Source organism: Capra hircus, chromosome 1 (assembly GCF_001704415.2).
Source record: "Capra hircus breed San Clemente chromosome 1, ASM170441v1, whole genome shotgun sequence".
NCBI classification, from domain to species: domain Eukaryota; kingdom Metazoa; phylum Chordata; class Mammalia; order Artiodactyla; family Bovidae; genus Capra; species Capra hircus.
Window position 1 is genome coordinate 129,265,965 of NC_030808.1, and position 20,493 is coordinate 129,286,457.

At 39.9% G+C, this 20,493-nt stretch overlaps 1 protein-coding gene and 1 non-coding gene across 2 annotated transcripts in view; both read left to right on the forward strand.

Annotated features, from left to right (window-relative positions):
• COPB2 (coatomer protein complex subunit beta 2) overlaps positions 1 to 20,352 on the forward strand; it is a 34,602-nt gene extending 14,250 nt beyond the window's left edge. Inside the window, exons 6-22 of the mRNA XM_005675506.2 lie at positions 134 to 280; positions 1,114 to 1,213; positions 1,873 to 2,015; positions 2,260 to 2,459; positions 3,787 to 3,897; positions 6,915 to 7,003; positions 7,096 to 7,202; positions 8,483 to 8,626; positions 9,511 to 9,641; positions 9,898 to 10,105; positions 14,971 to 15,081; positions 16,179 to 16,393; positions 18,298 to 18,390; positions 18,476 to 18,656; positions 19,465 to 19,533; positions 19,676 to 19,747; positions 19,982 to 20,352. Of these exons, the coding sequence (XP_005675563.1) occupies positions 134 to 280; positions 1,114 to 1,213; positions 1,873 to 2,015; positions 2,260 to 2,459; positions 3,787 to 3,897; positions 6,915 to 7,003; positions 7,096 to 7,202; positions 8,483 to 8,626; positions 9,511 to 9,641; positions 9,898 to 10,105; positions 14,971 to 15,081; positions 16,179 to 16,393; positions 18,298 to 18,390; positions 18,476 to 18,656; positions 19,465 to 19,533; positions 19,676 to 19,747; positions 19,982 to 20,077 (2,217 nt within the window). The 3' untranslated portion in view covers positions 20,078 to 20,352. The remainder of the gene's footprint in view (positions 1 to 133; positions 281 to 1,113; positions 1,214 to 1,872; positions 2,016 to 2,259; positions 2,460 to 3,786; positions 3,898 to 6,914; positions 7,004 to 7,095; positions 7,203 to 8,482; positions 8,627 to 9,510; positions 9,642 to 9,897; positions 10,106 to 14,970; positions 15,082 to 16,178; positions 16,394 to 18,297; positions 18,391 to 18,475; positions 18,657 to 19,464; positions 19,534 to 19,675; positions 19,748 to 19,981) is intronic.
• On the forward strand, positions 11,356 to 11,427 carry TRNAC-GCA. The gene has a single exon. It is a non-coding gene; the product is annotated as a tRNA-Cys (tRNA).

Here is a 20,493-nt window from a genome sequence, read left to right on the forward strand (position 1 = left end):
TGGGTGAAAAAATGAGCATTCTTCAGCTTCTCCCCTGGGCTTTGGCATTTCTTTGACCTGTCAGGGGTGTGGTAGAGCTGCCTTCTGAAATGAAGGCCCCATGTTGACTGGCAGATGCTGTTGCTCTCTGAAGGTGTGGCAGCTGGGCTCATCGTCACCAAACTTCACTCTGGAGGGACATGAGAAGGGCGTGAATTGCATTGATTACTACAGTGGTGGTGACAAGCCATACCTCATCTCAGGAGCAGATGACCGTCTTGTGAAAATATGGGACTATCAGGTACAGTTTTTACATAGCTTACTTGCCTTATGTTAAATATACTTCTCACTGTTTCTTACAGGACAGTTCAAACTTGGGTTGTTGAACTCTGTTTTGAGCATAATAATAAGTTAAGGCATCAGGAATTGCACCTAAACTGTGGTCTCAGAATTCCCCATGAAAATAACAACAAATGCTTATTAAGATTTTAAAAATAAAATGCCATCATGTTTATTTTTCATTTACTACTAGAAATGAGAAATTTCAAGGTTTTAATTAAAATGAATTCTTACATCCTTTAGTATCCTCATTGGCAGACTTCATTTGTATTTCAAAACTAGCACACTAGTGACTAATGTCAGACATCACAATAGTGCTATCATTTTGCCACATAGACTCTTGTAAACCTGATTATGAACTCTTGTTACTATACTTTGTATCTCCAAGATTTTAAATTTTTATTTTTTTGTTTCTCACATCAAAATAACCATGAATAGTTAATAAAATGAGGCCTAGAAAACCACTTATAGTAAGATACTCAAATCTGTGTTTAAATGCAGAATAAAAACATTAAAGACATTTTAGGAAATTGGGGCACTGATACTTAGATGAAAACCAGCTCTTTCAGGGGGTGTGTGTTTTCTTCTTTAAATATGATAGTTACTTTTGCCTGTACTAACAAACAGTGAGAAAACATGTGCACAGTAAGATCATTCTCTTTCAAAAATCTCTGTATTGAATATTGTTCAGATTGTTACGACCATTATCATTGATTGTGTATCTGTGCTCTGGGAAAATTAAGGATGAGTTATTGTCTTCCACTAATAAGAGTGTTTTCTGTGTATTGACTGTAGAATAAAACTTGTGTACAGACACTGGAGGGACATGCCCAAAATGTGTCTTGTGCCAGTTTTCATCCTGAGCTGCCAATCATCATCACAGGTTCAGAAGATGGTAAGTTAAAAATGTATATTTATTCCTATGCTTATCATTCATTGCTGACTGGATATTTAAGCCAGCTTAGTGCCCTGCATTTTCATTGGAAGTTTCAAAAGATTTTGATATTTTTTATTAGAGTAGATTACTTAAGCTATAAAAGAGTACAAGGACATTGTTATTATCATTATCATCATCATGATTCTGATGTGTTTTGACTCTGTTAGGTACATAAGAGGACACCTGGAAGTGCTAGGGGAAAACGGAAAAAGCCTGTGCTTTGGAGTCTAAAAGCCCAGGATCAGATTCAGGCTCTGCCACTTCATAAACGTGTGGTTTGGGTACATTATGAAATGGGAATAGATACACCTACCTCATAGGATCGTAGGGAAAGAATGTGGAGAAATAACATAAAAAGCATCTGGCATGTAGTAGGCACTGTACCTAGGAATCCAGTCATTACTTCACACATAAAAATTACGTTTCTTTGTTTTAGCTTGTTATGCACTTTGTATTATATGTTTATGTTGCTTTATAAAGTCACAGACTACAGATCAAAAATGAAGCTTCCAGGAAGTGTGTTGTGTTTGAATATAAAGACTTCCACGTGGCTGGTCCACCTGACAGTTCACTGTTGGGTATTCAAGTCAAATGGCTGATTCACGTTGTTTTTTCAGGAACCGTACGTATTTGGCATTCAAGCACCTATCGCCTTGAGAGTACTTTGAATTATGGAATGGAGAGAGTATGGTGTGTGGCCAGCCTGCGAGGGTCCAATAACGTTGCTTTGGGCTATGATGAAGGGAGCATCATTGTTAAGGTAATCTCTCATTGCACTGTCTCTGAATAGGGTATACAGGGGGAGCAGTTTTCTTCTAAGTCACCAGCTTTGTTAAACTGGCACTCTGTCATTGAGCTATGTACTTAAAAGAGATTAGGTACTGGTGAGGAGAGTTAAGTGGAAGAAAGGAGCCCTTCATTAAATGAAAATAGAAAATGTTTATTTTGTTGTAGTATCATTTGTTTTCCTTTTTGTGGCTAAAAGTCATTTGTCATTCCTCCAGCTTGGTCGGGAGGAACCTGCCATGTCCATGGATGCCAATGGAAAGATAATCTGGGCCAAACATTCAGAAGTCCAGCAGGCCAACCTAAAAGCAATGGGAGATGCCGAAATTAAAGATGGAGAAAGACTGCCACTGGCAGTAAAAGATATGGGCAGTTGTGAAATATACCCTCAGACTATTCAGCACAATCCTAACGGACGGTAAGCCACCACCAGAATCTCCCTCTGGGCCTGTGTGTGTTTGCATATCCACAGTTTGTCCCAGTCCTGCCCTGTGACACGCATTCCTCATTGAGCTTTTGCCCTGGCCTCAACACAGTGGCAGGCAGCCAGGCTCGTTGATCTTGTCTGCATGCACGGTGAAGCATAATTATCTTCCTGGCCTTTCCCACTACACAGTTTTGAACAGTGGAATAGTTTTGTGTTGACTCTATTTCATATATATTGGTATGCGTCCTTATGACATGTCCTATGCTCCTTCAAGAGCAAGAATCCTATCTTACCCGAGACTTAGTAGGTGCTCTCTAAATATTTGCTGACTCATTGCTCTTAAGAAGAGTGGTGAGGTCTTTGTCTTTTGAAAAAGTTTTGGGAAAGGTAATAATTCTGCTTCTTCTCTGTAATTTGTATCATCAGCTTTGTTTCTCCCTTAAGATTTGTAAAGCGCTAAACATCTTGTGAAAGAAAAGTTTCTCATACAATGAGTTTAAACGTGTAAACTTTAAAAATTACTTTACAGTAGATCTGAGTATTTTATAATGTTGTCCTGAGTATTAAAAAAGACCAAGTATATAAACCAAGTATGCTGCCTTGTTCAGTAAATGGTCTCCATAATTACTTGCAATAAAGTTTTCTTATGAAGAGTAAGAACACATTACATATTTTCCCCTTAATATCATAAAACAATTTTTGCTTAAGTTTTACATTTCAGCTTTGGCAGTCTAATAACAGCCAATATGTCTGTTGAGAAAGTTTTGACTATGCAACATTCTTTTTTTCTTAACAAATGTTAAAAATACCCTGTTTGTTATAAACATCATAAATTTAACAGTCATTAAAAAGTGGGATAAGATATTTTCACTTATGTGAATGATCAGCTTTAAAATGATGGTAGCCTTGCAAGAAGATCATGCCTTCTTATTGTGTAGATGTAATGAGCAAAATGCCAGGTATCTGAGTACTCAATAAATGCTAGTTGAATTATTGGAGTCCTCTCCTATACGTCACCAGCCTTTCTTATCTTCCTGACCCTTTGTTTGTAAGAGAGGCCATTGCAATATTTTCAGCAGTAACCCCATCTTCATAATCTGCTTTTGATTTGTTGGGTGTAATATTTACGTCTAGCTCTGTATTCTAAGAAATATATAACTTTAAAAGATATTAGGTTCATTTGTAACAGTCAACTGAAATAACGTTTGTTATTAGAAATATTTCACCGTATTAGAAACAAGATAAATCATTGTTTTTTAACTTCTGCATGTCATTGGTCCTCTGTACTTCTCCCCACCCTGGCTTTTCTAACTTGTAGGTTTGTTGTGGTGTGTGGTGACGGCGAGTACATCATCTACACAGCAATGGCACTGAGGAACAAGAGTTTTGGGTCTGCCCAGGAGTTCGCGTGGGCCCACGATTCTTCAGAGTAAGTTTTGTCTGTGTCATATCAGCTACCCCTGATTGCCAGTGGACATTCTGTGTGCAGCTGTATTGAAGAGGTCTGCAAGGCTCAGTAGGCTGTGCTGCTCCATGTTGAAGACCAGTTCTCACCAGACCTGTGTTGAAGGATTCAGTTCAGTTCAGTTCAGTTCAGTTGCTCAGTTGTGTCCGACTCTTTGTGACCCCATGAACTGCAGCACGCCTGGCCTCCCTGTCCATCGCCAACTCCCGGAGTTCACTCAAGCTTACGTCCATCGAGTCAGTGATGCCATCCAGCCATCTCATCCTCTGTCGTCCCCTTCTCCTCCTGCCCCCAATCCCTCCCAGCATCAGAGTCTTTTCCAGTGAGTCAACTCTTCGCATGAGGTGGCCAAAGTATCGGAGTTCCAGCTTTAGCATCATTCCTTCCAAAGAACACCCAGGGCCGATCTCCTTTAGGATGGACTGGTTGGATCTCCTTGCAGTCCAAGGGACTCTCAAGAGTCTTCTCCAACACCACAGTTCAAAAGCATCAATTCTTTGGCACTCAGCTTTCTTCACAGTCCAACTCTCACATCCGTACATGACCACTGGAAAAACCATAGCCTTGGCTAGACGGACCTTTGTTGGAAAAGTAATGTCTCTGCTTTTGAATATGCTATCTAGGTTGGTCATAACTTTCCTCCAAGGAATAAGCGTCTTTTAATTTCATGGCTGCAGTCCCCATCTGCAGTGATTTTGGAGCCCCAAAAAATAAAGTCTGACACTGTTTCCACCGTTTCTCCACCTATTTCCCATGAAGTGATGGGACCAGATGCCATGATCTTCGTTTTCTGAATGTTGAGCTTTAAGCCAACTTTTTCACTCTCCTCTTTCACTTTCATCAAGAGGCTTTTTAGTTCCTCTTCACTTTCTGTCATAAAGGTGGTGTCATCTGCATATCTGAGGTTATTGATATTTCTCCCAGAAATCTTGATTCCAGCTTGTGCTTCTTCCAGCCGAGCGTTTCTTATGATGTACTCTGCATATAAGTTAAATAAGCAGGGTGACAATCTACAGCCTTGACGTACTCCTTTTCCTGTTTGGAACCAGTCTGTTGTTCCATGTCTAGTTCTAACTGTTGCTTCCTGACCTGCATATAGGTTTCTCAAGAGGCAGGTCAGGTGGTCTGGTATTCCCATCTCTTTCAGAATAGTCAGGGGCAAATGTACAGCATGAGCTGCTTTTAACATTTTATACCCAGTTTTGAGCTGGCTCACTCAGTCTGACCCAATAATAAACTGGGGACCCAACACCTGTTTTTCCTTGGTGGAGCCCACGGCAGGGCTGAAGGCAGAGTAGGCCCTCAGATAAAGACCTTGGCAGGTCCCACCCCCACCCCAGAACCTATATCCTGAGCTGCCGCTGCTGCCCTCATCTGAGCCACTTGGAGAGATGCTAGATTCTAATGTAATCATGATAAAAACTTAACATCATGAAAATGAGTTTTCATGATGTTACTTATCTCCCATTCTTAACAAATTCTGTCTGAATTAAAAATGTTCATAATTGTCTCATTAAAAACAGAAAAAAAATCTACCTCTCAATATTATACTAGATATATACTGACTGGTTCCTTTTTGATTCCTGTTTGGTGCATGTAATAAACATGGGGGTTTTGGTTTTTTCCAGACTACACACTGAATTACATCTTCATAGTTTTCTTGGTTTGGTTTTCTCCGTATTTTGTGTTGCCTCTTCTGCCAACAGTGAGGAACTTAGGCCTCAGCATTGCTCAGTAAGATGCATGCTTTTTAGTTTTTAACAAAAAGGTCACTGAGAGGTAAGATCTTGTCATCAATTTCCTAAATAAACTCATTTATGCACAGTTCCATATAGTAAAATGTACTTTGTTACCTTGAGCACAGTTATAGTTTGTGAATTGCCATACCTCTCTCAGCACACGTCTCCCTCTGTTTTGCTAGTTCCCTCTTTCAGGTTTATCCAGCCCAGACCCTCCCTGTTCAGCATCTTTCCTGTTGGAGCAAAGTACTTATTCCATCCCTTTCTCATATACTCTTGAATATCCAGTCATAGACCCCTTTCAAGAGAGAGGCCCGAGTATACACAATTTATTAAGTTGTTGCTAAGCATGACTGACTAGTGAGCCACTTATAAAAGATGTGTTTTTTTAAGTTACTTTTTATTGAGGAATAATTTATACAAAATAAAAGGCACTGTTTTAAGTGTATCAGCGAATTTGGACAAATGGATGTAACCTGTAACCACCAGCACAGTCAACATTTCTGTCACCTCAAAACCAATCCCCTTGTTTCTCTTAGTCAGCATCCCACCCTTGTTCCCCACTACATTAGATTTGTCTTCTTTAGGATTTCGTCAGTGGAGTTGTGCGGTATGTACTTGTCGTCTGGCTTGTTTTGCTCAGCATAATGTATTTGAGTTGCATCCATGTTGTTACATGGGCTTCCCAGATTGCTCAGTGGTAACGAATCTGCCTGCAATGCAGGATATGTGCGGGTTTGATCTCTTATCTGGGAAGATCCCCTGGAGAAGGGAATGGCTACCCACTCCAGTATTTTTGCCTGTGGAATCCCATGGACAGAGGAGCCTGGCGGGCTACAGTCTGGGGTTGCAAAGGGTCAAACATGACTGAGCAACTAAACAGCAGCTTGTTGCATGGATCGATGACTGGCTCCCTTTTGGGCAGAGTAGTATTCCATTTTATGCATAGACGACAGTTGGTTTACTCATTCACCTGTTGAACGACATTTGGATCTTATAAAATGGTTTGTAAGCCCTAGTAATTTGTATAATAGACATTGTGAAGCCTGTTCATTATTTGTCCAACTGTAAGCAGTTCACTGATCTCTTAGGAAAAAAATACATTAGTGAATCTTCAGATATTAATTTTATATTTTTGTGTAATTCACTACTTAAATACATGTGAAGATACTTATAATATTTGGTGGAATTACAGTTTAGTATATATGTAATAGGTTATGATTGCTTTCCTTTTCCCCACAGATATGCAATAAGAGAGAGCAACAGTGTTGTAAAGATATTTAAGAACTTTAAGGAAAAAAAATCATTTAAACCAGACTTTGGAGCTGAAAGTAAGTGCTGTTTATATATGATACAATTTTAGAAACTTTGTAATCGCTCAAAAACATCTAAAGATTTGAAAATATTTTGTTGTTCTTTGTAGGTATCTATGGAGGCTTCTTACTGGGAGTCAGGTCTGTAAATGGTTTAGCTTTCTATGACTGGGAAAATACGGAACTCATACGCAGAATTGAAATTCAACCCAAACACGTGAGCTTCCATCTTTGCTATTGTTGGAATGTACCTCTTTGTGACAAACTCTGGGTCCCTGAGGCCAAGAAATACCCTGGTACCCTGCTGTCCCTGTCCCATTGTGCTGGACATGGGGCCATTTACCTCAGGATTGCTTTAAAAAGGAAGATTGGGGTATTTGAATAAGGCAGTAGATTTTGGGCTTTTTGAAAAGTATAAAGAGTTGTACAGATGCCAAGTGCTAGTCTTATTTTAAATGGCTTTAATGCTTTGAAGAGGAAAAGTCAATGAGTTCTTGGCGTGGCAAGACCTGCAAGTCTCCCACTCAGTTCAGAAAGCCTTTGCCTACGTTACCTGATAACGGCTATTTAAACTTTAGGCGGCCTTTCACCAGCGACAGTTTTCTACCTTTAGATCTGCCTGCTTCTTTGAGAGCTTTCACTGTCAGGAAGTTATCTCTGGAGACCGGTATCTCCCAGGGTCCTAGTTCTGATTTCTAGAGTCTGCATTCTCAGCAAGGGGGGCATCATCCTTAAGGGGACAGACATCAGTTCCTGAAACCAGTGATGAGAAAAAGTACTCTGTTCTGTCTGTAAAGCATAGATGTTCATATGTTCATACATGTCATGAGCTTGTGTACTGTGTGTATGTTTATGTGTTACATAATGTATAGATGGACAGTGGGCGTCCCTGGTGGCTCAGTCAGTAGCGAATCTGCCTGCAGTGTAGGAGACCTGAGTTTGATCCCTGAGTTGGAAAGATCCCCTGGAGAAGGGAATGGCTACCCACTCCGGTATTCTTGCCTGGAGAATTCCGTGGACAGAGGAGCTTGGCAGGATACTCTCCATGGGGCTGCAAAGAGTCGACATGACTGAGCAACTTTCACTTTCAGATGTGTAGTATCTGTGATAATAAAACTTGATAAAGGAAAGTGATTGGGAAACAATGCCTAAAAAAGGTTTGGGGTGGAGGTCATAATGGGGGTGGGAGGGAGGGAGAAACACTGTTGAAGAGCAGCTGGGAATATTCTCGTGCTCCTTTGAACTCAGTGCACCCGGGACTTACTGCCAGCGTTTCTTCCTGCCTCCCTTAGGGCTTTCCATTTCTGTACATAAAATAGCAGCGCCCTGTCCACCCTCCCACATGTGTGTGTGTGTACATATATATGTATCAGATTAAGTGCTTACTTATTATCCTAATGTAAGAAGATAAGTCTTGTAGGAAACAGCATATGCAGTTTGTCACATTCATATAGACTCTAAAATCGTTTATCTGTGTTTTTGTTTGTCATGTCGTAGATTTTCTGGTCTGACTCTGGAGAGCTAGTCTGTATTGCAACTGAGGAGTCATTTTTTATCCTTAAATATCTGTCAGAAAAAGTCTTGGCTGCACAGGAAACACATGAAGGAGTTACTGAAGATGGCATTGAAGACGGTTTTGAGGTAATTGCATCAATAAAACTTCAGCTTTGTTTTTAAATGAATTATGTACTTACAGCTGAACTTCACTCATTGTAACATTTTATTATAAATTAGGTTTGGGAAAACTTAATAAACATTTAAGGGGTTACGGTAAAATGTGAAAATTAAAGTCTTGGCTCAGAGATCAGGGTCTGAAAGTATTTGTTAAAAGAGATTTGTGCTTTGATTATAGGAAATCTTTAGACCAACTTTGACAGTTTTTCAGTAAGGAAGTTAGAAGTTGTTATGGTCCTAAGACAGTTTAGCTAGAGTTATTTAAAATGGGTTTTCAAGCAGAGGGAGCCTAGCCTGGTGCTCTTCGATGACTTAGAGGGGTGGAACTTGGCGGGGAAGGGATGGGAGCTCAAGAGGGAGAAGATATATATATTAATTATGGCTGATTCACTTTGTTGTACCGCAAAAACCAATACAATATTGTAAAGCAGTTTTCCTCCATTTAAAAAGTAAATTAAAATAAGAGCGTCTATAATTATCTTTAAAAAAATAAATTAAATGAACCTCCAAATATAAAGATAAATCATCCATGGTGGAGGTATCTTAGAAGATTTTATGAAATACTTATTATGCCAGTCTCATGTATGTTAGGAATTTCGATCAGCACTTTCTTAGATTATAGCTTTGACTCAACGGTGAGACTTAACATTATAGATGCTCATCCAGGAATCTGTTCTTAAATGAATAAAGAAGATAGACATTCCAAGAAAGATTTTCTTTCTTGAAGTAGGATTCTTTCTTTGCATCTCTTTTTCTATCCATCACCCCTAATTATATTCAGTTTTTTGTTATTGACAGTTTGTTATTTGTTGTTGAATAAGATAATAACAGGCTTCATTTTCTTTCTGTAGGTTCTTGGTGAGATTCAGGAAATTGTGAAAACAGGGCTGTGGGTAGGCGATTGCTTCATTTACACAAGTTCTGTGAACAGATTAAATTATTATGTCGGAGGAGAAATAGTCACCATTGCCCACTTGGACAGGTAGCTGACTGTCATTTTGCTTTTGTTTTTAACATCCTAAATTTAAAAGTATACTTTAAAAATAAAACCAGTTGCTGGCTTGTTACAATGGTAGGCCTGGTTTTTCAGTTTTATGGTTTTAATAGGTGGCAATTGCTAACTAAAACTGCATCAATCAAATGAAAAGATTATGAGCAAGAGGCAGAGTGAGGGAGGGCGGGAGAGAGTGTGTACTGATTTGGGCTTAATTCTAAATTAGTTTCCATTTCTCTTACAGGACGATGTATCTCCTGGGCTATATTCCTAAAGACAACAGGCTTTATCTGGGGGATAAGGAACTGAACATTGTTAGCTACTCCCTGCTGGTTTCAGTGCTGGAGTACCAGACAGCCGTCATGCGGAGGGACTTCAGCATGGCTGATAAGGTCCTCCCGACCATCCCAAAAGAGCAGAGGACCAGAGTTGCACACTTCTTGGAAAAGCAGGTAGGGGGGGGTTGTTTGTTTATTTGTGTGTGTTTTTAAAGCCAGCAATTTGAAAGAATGTTTGTATGAGTTTGAAGAACTTTATTTCTTAATTGTCACTGATTTCCTTATGGCAGTGGACTTTCTCTTATAAATTTAAGTCACTTGTTAATATGCTTCCCTCTCCTTTCTCATAGTCCTTCATATCCCCTTTATATGTTGAAGGTGATTAATTAGTCTTCCCTTTCTGTAGACTTCTTTTCCATTCTATCAGTATTTTCATTTCTGTGCTGTATTTTTCTCTCTCCTAGCTAGCTTCTCTCTTTCTGTAAAATACACATCAAATTTATCATTAGTGATGAGTGTTTTCCTTAAAGTAGCATTTTCATGATCAAAGTTGGTTTATTCTTGAAACATAGTTGATTTACAGTGTTGAGCCTGTCTGCTGTATATGACTCAGTTATACACAAATATACATTCTTTTTTTATAATCTTTTCCATTGTGGCTTATTGCAGAATATTGAATATAGTTCTCTGTGCTATACAGTAGGGTGTTGTCTATCCATTCTATACAAAATGGTTTGCACCTATCGACCCCAAACTCCTAGTCCATCTCTCTCCCTCTCCCCTCCTAGGCAACCACAAATCTGTTCTCTATGTCTGTGAATCTGTTTCTGTTTCTTAAATAGGTTCATTTGTGCCATATTTTAAATTCCACATATAAGTGATACTACGTGATATTTGTCTTTGTCTTTCTGACTTACTTCACTTAGTATGATAACTTCTAGACCCATTGGCATTATTTCATCCTGTTGATGGCTGTGTAGTATACCATTGTATCTATGTACCTCATCTTTATCTAGTCCTCTGTCAGTGGACATTTTGGTTGTTTCTGACTTTTGTGGAAAGTGCTGCTTTAAAATCCAAGTTATATGCACAAAAGCTTTGCAAGGCTTAGGAAAACACAGCCCTCTCCCTTCTCTCATTTATGCTCCCTAGTGGTAATCACTTTTAATTCTTTTAGCTGACTATTGGCATTTATTTCCACATGTTTAACATGCTTGTTATATTGCTGTTTCTCAGTTTTAGGTATTTCTTGGGACTTCACACTCTGTAGAAAATGAAGAATTTATCTTTCTTTCAGTCCCCCTGCTTCAACAACCTACATGCCACTTAAATCGTTACATCATAATTTTTATTAGATCAGTATCCATTGTTTATATTGTTATGGCTATTTAAACGCTGTTCACAGCTGAGCCATATCTTGGGCTTCCCTGGTGGCTCAGAGGTTAAAGCGTCCGCCTGCAACGCGGGAGACCCGGGTTCGATCCCTGGGTCGGGAAGATCCCCTGGAGAAGGAAATGGCAACCCACTCCAGTACTCTTGCCTGGAGAATCCCATGGAGGGAGGAGCCTGGTAGGCTACAGTCCGTGGGGTCGCAAAGAGTCGGACACGACTGAGTGACAAACTGCTAACTACTACTTCCCTGAGTTAATAATTGATTCTTTTATTAACTTTGCTTATTCTTTGTGTTGAGGGTTTTTCCTCCTACTGTGCTGCTCCAGATTTCCTTGCTATCTCCTTTCAGTGTGTTCAGTCTGCTTCAGGCTCAACTGACTTTTTCCCTCATCATGGGTATCCCCTCCCCATCATGTTGGGGCCTCCCTTTGGCTTGAGCCATTGTTTCCTATATCCCCTGTCTTCTTTGCTGGTTTACTCCCTCATTTTGCTGGAGTATGTCCTTCAGTAGTTTTCTGAGAAAAGGGTTTTTTATTGATAGGAAGTAAATATTTTTGTGATCTTGCATATCTGAAAATGCCATTGTTCTACCCTAGAACATATTTGGCCACTTAACTGGATATAGAATTCTAAGTTGGAGATAGTTTTCTCTCAGAATTTTGAGGAAAAAATTCTATTTTGTCTTCTAGTTTCTAGTTATTGTTGAAGTCTAAACCATTGTATTCCTGATTCTTGGTACCTGATCTGTTTTTTCTCTTTGGAAGTTTTTTGGATCTTGTTCCTCTTGTTCTGTAATGCTGTCATGATGGTGGGCCCTGGTTTAGGGGTCAGTTATCATTCATTCTGCTGGGTATTAGATAAGCTCTCTTAATTGGAAGCTCATTCCTTCATTTTTGAGAGATTTTGTTGAATCATGTTTCTGTTGATTTCCTCCCTGTATTTTCCATATTCTCTCCGTGGAACTGTTATTCAGATGTTGGGCTTCTTGCACTGGTTTTCTCATTTTGTTATTCTTGAACTTTTAAAATCTTGTTTATGGATCAGAGTTTCTCTTCATACCCTCTGTTAGGGTATAAGTGATAGCTGAAGTTTTCTTTTTCCCTTATTGGTATGCTTTCTTCAGATTACTGTTACTGGTTCTGCTATTATTGGTTTGATTTCTGTCTTTCCTTTTAAAGATTTTCCTCAGGTATCTGATGGTCTTTGGGCACTCGTTTAAGAGTGGAGGTCTAAGAAGCAGGTCAAAAGATCTGAGTTTATGGGTGAACTTACTGAGTATGAACTTAAAATATGTGATGTGGCTGGGCCATTTGATTGGGAAACCTCAGTGTCAGTATCTTCATGTAATGAATTTGTTCATTTAGTAAGTTTAATGAGCACTTAATATTGTACCAACCACTGCTCAGGCTGGCATATAATTCTCATTGACATTTTAGTATTTTTAAGTCTAGCCCCTTTGACTGGTTAGTTTACAGAGAAGCTCCCCAATCACCATCATTCTGGTGGGGAGTAGAGTACAGCTTGGTGTCTCAGTATTTAGTATTTCAAACATTTAGTTAAGTATGCATTCTTATAATCTCCTGTTTTCCTTTTGCCACTTAGTATTCCTTTGGGTTTGTAGGTATCCCTCAGGCTGGAGACCCTCTAGTTTACCTTCTCTAGAAAACAGGCCTTGTCTTCCATGTGTGTTGAGAGGATGTGGGGAGGCGTGAGGACCTGGGGTGTCTAACTGCTTCTTATATAGACCTAAGCAGTTTGATTTCTTTGCTGGCTTTAATACTGTCCTTAACAAGACACTGCTGAGGTGTGAATTGAGTTATTTCTATCCTGTCTTGACTCCAGATTTAGGGATTAGTCTTCTTTAGTGTTTTAACTCGGAGAAGGCAATGGCACCCCACTCCAGTACTCCTGCCTGGAAAATCCCATGGATGGAGGAGCCTGGTAGGCTGTAGTCCATGGGGTCGCTAAGAGTCAGACATGACTGAGCGACTTCACTTTCACTTTTCACTTTCATGCATTGGAGAAGGAAATGGCAACCCACTCCAGTGTTCTTGCCTGGAAAATCCCAGGGACGGGGGAGCCTGGTGGGCTGCCATCTATGGGATTGCACAAAGTCGGACACGACTGAAGTGACTTAGCAGCAGCAGTGTTTTAACTGAATGTTTATTTCGGTGAGTTTAACTCTTTCACCAACTTTCAAGCTTCACAAAGTGTTGTTATTAATACTGATTTCTCCTCTGCCTTTCTCTGTGTCCTTGGGAGTTTGTGCTTTAAAGTGTCATTTCAGTGGGGATTTGGAGGAAAACAAAAGTAAACATATATAGTCACCTCATTTCCTTTGCTTCGCCCTCACCTATATCTGACTAGTTCTATAGATTTTCTATCCTCCACTCTTGGATTGTATATTGTCTACATTAGTGCTAGGGGAGAAAAGGAGTAATGCAGATTATTCAGAATTCCTTGTTACATTGTACTCAGGAGTGAGTGGAGGGAGGATCAGCTTGTATAGTCTGGGAACTTATTTTGAACACAGTGATACAGCCATGCTGACTATCTAGTGAGACAAAACTGTCCAATTTCTGCATCCTGACCTAACAGAGCATTCACCCTCAGTCTGAGGAAGTCTTCTGCAGCTTGAACTTTTTGTCTCATTATATCAATCCCCTGGAGCTGAAGAGCTTGCCCGTAGGGCAGACCCCCATCAGCACTGTCTTGAGGGAGAAGCTAATATAGTGATTATAGTGGTTGGCTTAAAAGCTTGTTTCTGATGACTGACTGGAGCATGGGAAGGAGGTTTTAGACTTCTGCCCTCTGGAATACTTGCTGATGAGTAAACTGGACATGAGACCAACTAAAGGCATAGGTAATGACACCTAATCAGTGTCTGGACCTGAAAGCAAAATGTTTGCTAAATGACCTGCGGATTATTGAAAATTGTCAAGTTTTACATTTGACTTTCCTTTCTCTGAGCACTTCCCTGGTGGCTCAGATGGTAAAGCGTCTGTCTACAATGCGGGAGACCTGGGTTCGATCCCTGGGTCAGGAAGATTCCCTGGAGAAGGAAATGGCAACCCACTCCAGTACTCTTGCCTAGAAAATCCCATGGACAGAGGAGCCTGGTGCAGGCTACTGTCCATGGTGTTGCAAAGAGTCGGACACGACTGAGCGACTTCACTTTCACTTTCTCTGAGGCCCAGATCTAGATCTCTAAGGCCCAGCTTGGGCAATTACAGACAGCTAGGTATATACTACTGTGCCTTTTTTTAAAAAATGGTTCTTATTCAGTCAACTTTCCAGAATCATTTTTCATGTTTACTTTTATACTTCTAAGTTTTACTAGTTGTTTAACTTGAGTTTATCAAGCATTGGTCGGCTTCCATGCTTAGAAAACAGGCGTGCAACTGAATTTTGTCTGCCCTGTATGTTCTTACCAGTTGATTTAACGGCTCCTTAATTTTTCTGTCTTCTTATTGAAGAGTAGTTATTGTTGTTGTTACTTTTGTTTAAGTAACGGGGCTTCCAATGTCAGCAGTGTATTTAGTTTTGAGGGGAAAATGGATTATTTGCCATTTGTATGCACTGAATATGTAGACCACACACACAGGTTTTGCTGTACATAAACACACACATATATCTTATCTGTTCAGGGCTTCAAGCAGCAAGCTCTTACAGTATCCACAGACCCTGAGCATCGCTTTGAACTTGCTCTTCAGCTTGGAGAACTAAAAATTGCATACCAGTTAGCAGTGGAAGCAGAGGTATGTACTAATTTATGATTGATTGTAACTGATGGAAAAGTCAGTAGGTATGTGTTTATTGTAAGTTGTGTTACTAAAGTTTTCTGAAATGCAAATTAGTAACTCATTTTGGTGAGGTTATTGCCTTTCTTTGGTCTTTTTAAAAATAATTAGTTATTTCTATATTCTTATTAATATATTCTTAGCATTCTAATTAAAGCTAAAGTTTGTTTTTTTATCTTACATGGGATCTATTTTGGAAGAGAAGAAAAGCTGGAAGATAGTAGATAAAGGAATCTGGAACTTTCAAAGAATGCAGACACAGCAGTAATTTGTCAGTAATCCAAGCTAGTGAGGAAGATGTTGGTTTTAAAGAAGGGTTCTGACATTTTGAGACAGTTTAATGACATTTTTATGGGTCGTATATTGAGGGCTTCCGTTATAGTTTCAATCTAGCTTTTACAGGTAAATTCATTTCAGATGTACTAAAGAAATTTTAGCTATGTTAAGATTATCCAAATGAGCAGCATTTTATTTGATTTCTGAGAAGCTACCAATGACAAAAATAATATTTATTACTAAATATTTAAGAACATAAAATCTTTTTTTCTAGTCTTTTAAAAAATAGTTGTAAATCATTCCTTAAATGACAATCTAATTACCTTAAAACTTATTAGTTTTAGTTTCACTGTATAATTACAAAATAAAAATATACTGGGCTAATGATTATTCATACAGCATTAAAATTGATTTGTGTTTGAATTAATTTTGTATCTGAATAGTTTCCATTTCCTCATTATATATTTTGTCATTCCAATGGCACCCCACTCCAGTACTCTTGCCTGGAAAATCCCATGGACGGAGGAGCCTGAGAGGCTGCAGTCCATGGGGTCGCGAAGAGTCGGACACGACTGAGCGACTTCACTTCACTATTCTTATTTTGACTGACAGAACCAACTTAACAAGCACAGCTCAGTACACATAAAACATATCTTTTATAATTATAGAAAATATAAAATTGTCAGCACAGTAATGCTCAGATTAACAGAATAATGTTGGTATTGGAAATTCAGATGTTTATTTAAAAGCTATTTTAATGTGGAAACTCTTTCTTACAGTCAGAACAGAAGTGGAAGCAGCTTGCTGAGCTTGCCGTTAGTAAGTGCCAGTTTGGCCTGGCCCAGGAGTGCCTGCATCATGCACAGGACTATGGGGGTCTGCTGCTTCTGGCCACTGCCTCTGGTAACGCTAGTATGGTGAGCAAGCTAGCAGAGGGCGCAGAGAGAGACGGCAAGAATAATGTGGCTTTCATGAGCTACTTTTTACAGGGCAAGTAAGTATGAACCCAAGGTCTAAAGGTGGGCAGAGTAATGAGAAGCACTGTCTGCACTGAGTTTTGAGGGTGGCCTTTTGAGAAGAATGTGAAGAGGAAACCCTGGAGAGTGCACTGATGCCTGGCTAGGGGCTATTGCTGGTAGGAGCAGGCAGGGGGACAGGGCTGCTTCAGCAAAGGATGCTTTTACCACAGTTGGTCTAAATGTTTGAGCAGAGTTGAGCTTCAGGGAAGGTCAACTGGGAGAAATGTTAAACCCCTTTCTCAATAGCCCTGCCACTTCCTGGCTAAGGTATTTTATTTAATGACAGCAAGAGGCTGTCATTTGGTACGTGAATGTTGCAGGTGATTTTGCCGAAATTGAATGATCTGTTTACAACAAAAATTAAGGGGGATCAGGATGCTAGTTACTAGTTATTAACTAGTAACTAGATTTGCATTTAAAGCATTGAAATGTCATATATTTTCAAAAGTGTAGCAGTTAGTATACATATCAGATCTTTTCATTAGTTGACCATTATGGAATAAAATGCAAAAGTGTTCATTAATTTTGCCTTACAGACTTTCTGAACCTCACAGTTAATCATAAAAACTTTGAATGTATATGTATTTTATAACATGTGTATGCATACATTTATATACCTGTGAGAAAAGGTCTGGGCTTCCCTGGTGGCTCAGTAGTAAAGAATCTGCTTGCCAATGCTGGAGACATGGGTTAGATCCCCGGGTTGGGAAGATCCCCTGGAGAAGGAAATGGCAACCCACTCCAGTATTTTTGCCTGGTAAATCCCATGGACAGAGGAACCTGGTGGGCTTCAGCCCATGGGGTTGCAAAAGAGTCAGACACGACTGAGCAACTTAACAAGAATAGGTCCACTGTTTGCTTTTTGGCTGCGCCGGTCTGTCGCTGAGCAGGGGCTTTCTCCAGCTGCAGCGAGCGAGGGCGTCTATAGGTGTGGGGCACTAGCTTCTCACTGTGATGGCTTCTCTCACTGGGGAGCAGGGACTCTAGAGCATGGGGGCTTCCATAGTTGTGGCACCTGGGCTCAGCTGCCCTGCAACATGTCGTCCTTGCATTGGCAGGCAGATTCTTAACCATTGGACCACCAGGGAAGTCTGGTCTATTTCTTATCGATCATTCAAAAACCCAGAAAATTCTGAAGCGAGTATTTGGTGGCAGAATCAGACCTAAACTCTTATCATTTGTTTTTATGTTTTTATGCCACTTGGTGTGTTTTTATTGTATTTAGTAGTCACGTTTTTTGCAGAATATTAACGTTTGTGACTTTGGTGCTGAGGATGTTATGCAGTGTATGGCATATTACTTTGTAAAATCCAAGTATTACCTTTTTATTTTTTTATTTTTTTTTTAATTTTAAAATCTTTAATTCTTACATGCTTACCTTTTTAAAATCAAAAAAATTCTTAATTCTAAAACACATTATCCACTTTATCAAACTTACACAGGAAAAAACTGAAATAAAGAAAATGGACACTTGGATATTTTCCTACTGGGCACCACTGCATTGTCCAGCACTGTTCATCTTAGAGATGCTGCCCTCAGTAATATACTTGTGAAACAGAGTTTCTCCTTTGTATCTCCTGAAGCCTTTAAATGTGTTTGTATCAGCTACCTTGTCTTAAAAAGCCCCTTTAGAGTCTGCCTAGGACAGTTAAGGAGATTGAAAATGGTCACAAAAGCTGTCTTATTTCTCACACTCCTGGAGTCTATTTTGTAGCTCACTGGTGATAAGTTAATGGCTCAGTGACAGAAAAGAGGTATACATGTGGGAGCTGGAGAGGGAATGCTGACTTTGCAGCACTAAATTCACATTTCTCTAATGTGCTAAGTGCCATCATTACAGCGTTTATTCGTGGTAACAGTGCCTGTCTTTAATCTGTAGGCTTGATGCTTGCCTGGAGCTTTTGATTAGAACTGGACGACTGCCAGAAGCTGCCTTCCTGGCACGAACTTACCTACCCAGTCAGGTTTCAAGGTACAGACTTTTCATTTTGGGAGAAAATATTTCAGGTAAAAACAGAGTCCTTACCAATCTCCCTCTGGTTCCGTATCTGTAACAGGGTGGTGAAACTCTGGAGAGAAAACCTCTCAAAAGTCAATCAGAAAGCAGCAGAATCCCTTGCTGATCCAACAGAATATGAAAACCTTTTCCCTGGATTAAAGGAAGCCTTTGTTGTAGAAGAATGGGTGAAGGAAACGCATGCCGACCTCTGGCCGGCCAAACAGTACCCTCTTGTCACGGTGAGTGCCTGGGGTCCCTAATTTTGTGTAACTACAAGTAGAAGGGCATTCACAACTTAAGGTTTTAAACTGTACCATCACTTCATGGGAAATAGATGGGGAAACAGTGGAAACAGTGTCAGACTTCATTTTTTTAGGCTCCAAAATCACTGCAGATGGTGACTGCAGCCATGAAATTAAAAGACCCTTACTCCTTGGAAGAAAAGTTATGACCGACCTAGATAGCATATTCAAAAGCAGAGACATTACTTTGCCGACTAAGGTCCATCTAGTCAAGGCTATGGTTTTTCCTGTGGTCATGTATGGATGTGAGAGTTGGACTGTGAAGAAGGCTGAGCACCGAAGAATTGATGCTTTTGAACTGTGGTGTTGGAGAAGACTCTTGAGAGTCCCTTGGACTGCAAGGAGATCCAACCAGTACATTCTGAAGGAGATCAGCCCTGGGATTTCTTTGGAAGGAATGATGCTAAAGCTGAAACTCCAGTACTTTGGCCACCTCATGCAAAGAGTTGACTCATTGAGAAAGACTCTGACGCTGGGAGGGATTGGGGGCAGGAGGAAAAGGGGATGAGAGAGGATGAGATGGCTAGATGGACATGAGTTTGAGTGAACTCCAGAAGTTGGTGATGGCAGGGAGGCCTGGCTTGCTGCGATTCATGGGGTTGCAAAGAGTCGGACACGACTGAGTGACTGAACTGAACATACGTTTTGGTTTAATTGAGAGCTAGTATTTGGGATTTGGGCTAAGTTCATAGATGAATTATACTTTCAGAATATTTCATTTCATCATTGCTTCATTCCCTGATAGCCAAATGAAGAAAGAAATGTTATGGAAGAGGCAAAGGGCTTTCAGCCCTCAAGATCTGCAGCTCAGCAGGTCAGTAGACTACTACACAAGATAGTCTGGTTGAGATTTGTTGATTTTAAGTACCATCTCCCACTTCCTAATCCCGATCAGTTTTCCCTTTGGGAAAAACTTCAAATTCCTGAACAAATTCCTTTGTTTTGTGGATTTTCAGGAACTTGATGGGAAACCTGCTTCTCCTACTCCTGTTATCGTGACCTCCCAGACAGCCAACAAAGAAGAAAAGGTATTGACATACCCAGCTTCCCGGTGGACCCCAGCCTCACCCTCTCTCCACGTGAACGTGTGCTAGCTGTGCAGGCCTGTGTTTTAAGTGATGTAATCAGTTTCAGAGCAGGAGCTTTGAAATGGAAAGATACACTTTTCTGACTGTTGGTTTAGTTCTCTTTGGATCATGAATCACAGGTAACTTTTCTTTAACACAGTACTATAGAACTCACCCTCTTCCTTTTGTTTGCAGAGTTTACTTGAGCTGGAAGTAGATTTGGATAATTTGGAATTAGACGATATTGACACAACAGATATCAACCTGGATGAAGATATTTTGGACGACTAAATAATGTTTCCCGTTTACTCAGCTAAACAGATCATTATTATGGACAGGTATTGATCGTCACCCTGACCACCATGCTTTGGACTCTGAGAAACTCCTTACATTTTTTATGTATAGACGTTGTTGCCCACTAGGAGCACAATCCCCTCATCTTCAGAGGAGTTTATGTGCAGCATCTAAATCACTGTTCCCTTATTAACTAAAACAGCTGTGGGCTTTGATTTTTTTTCATACTGTCATTGGACCATATCTCATAAAATCTTTTGAATTAATGAAGATACTTCAGAGTTTCCTTTCTGCAAAATGAAAACAGGATTCGAGTTTGGCTGAGCCAAAACTACACCTTTTCTAGGTATCAGCCCATGTTCTCTTCTCTTTGAATAACTATTTTCAAATAGCATCACTCATATTTTTCTTAG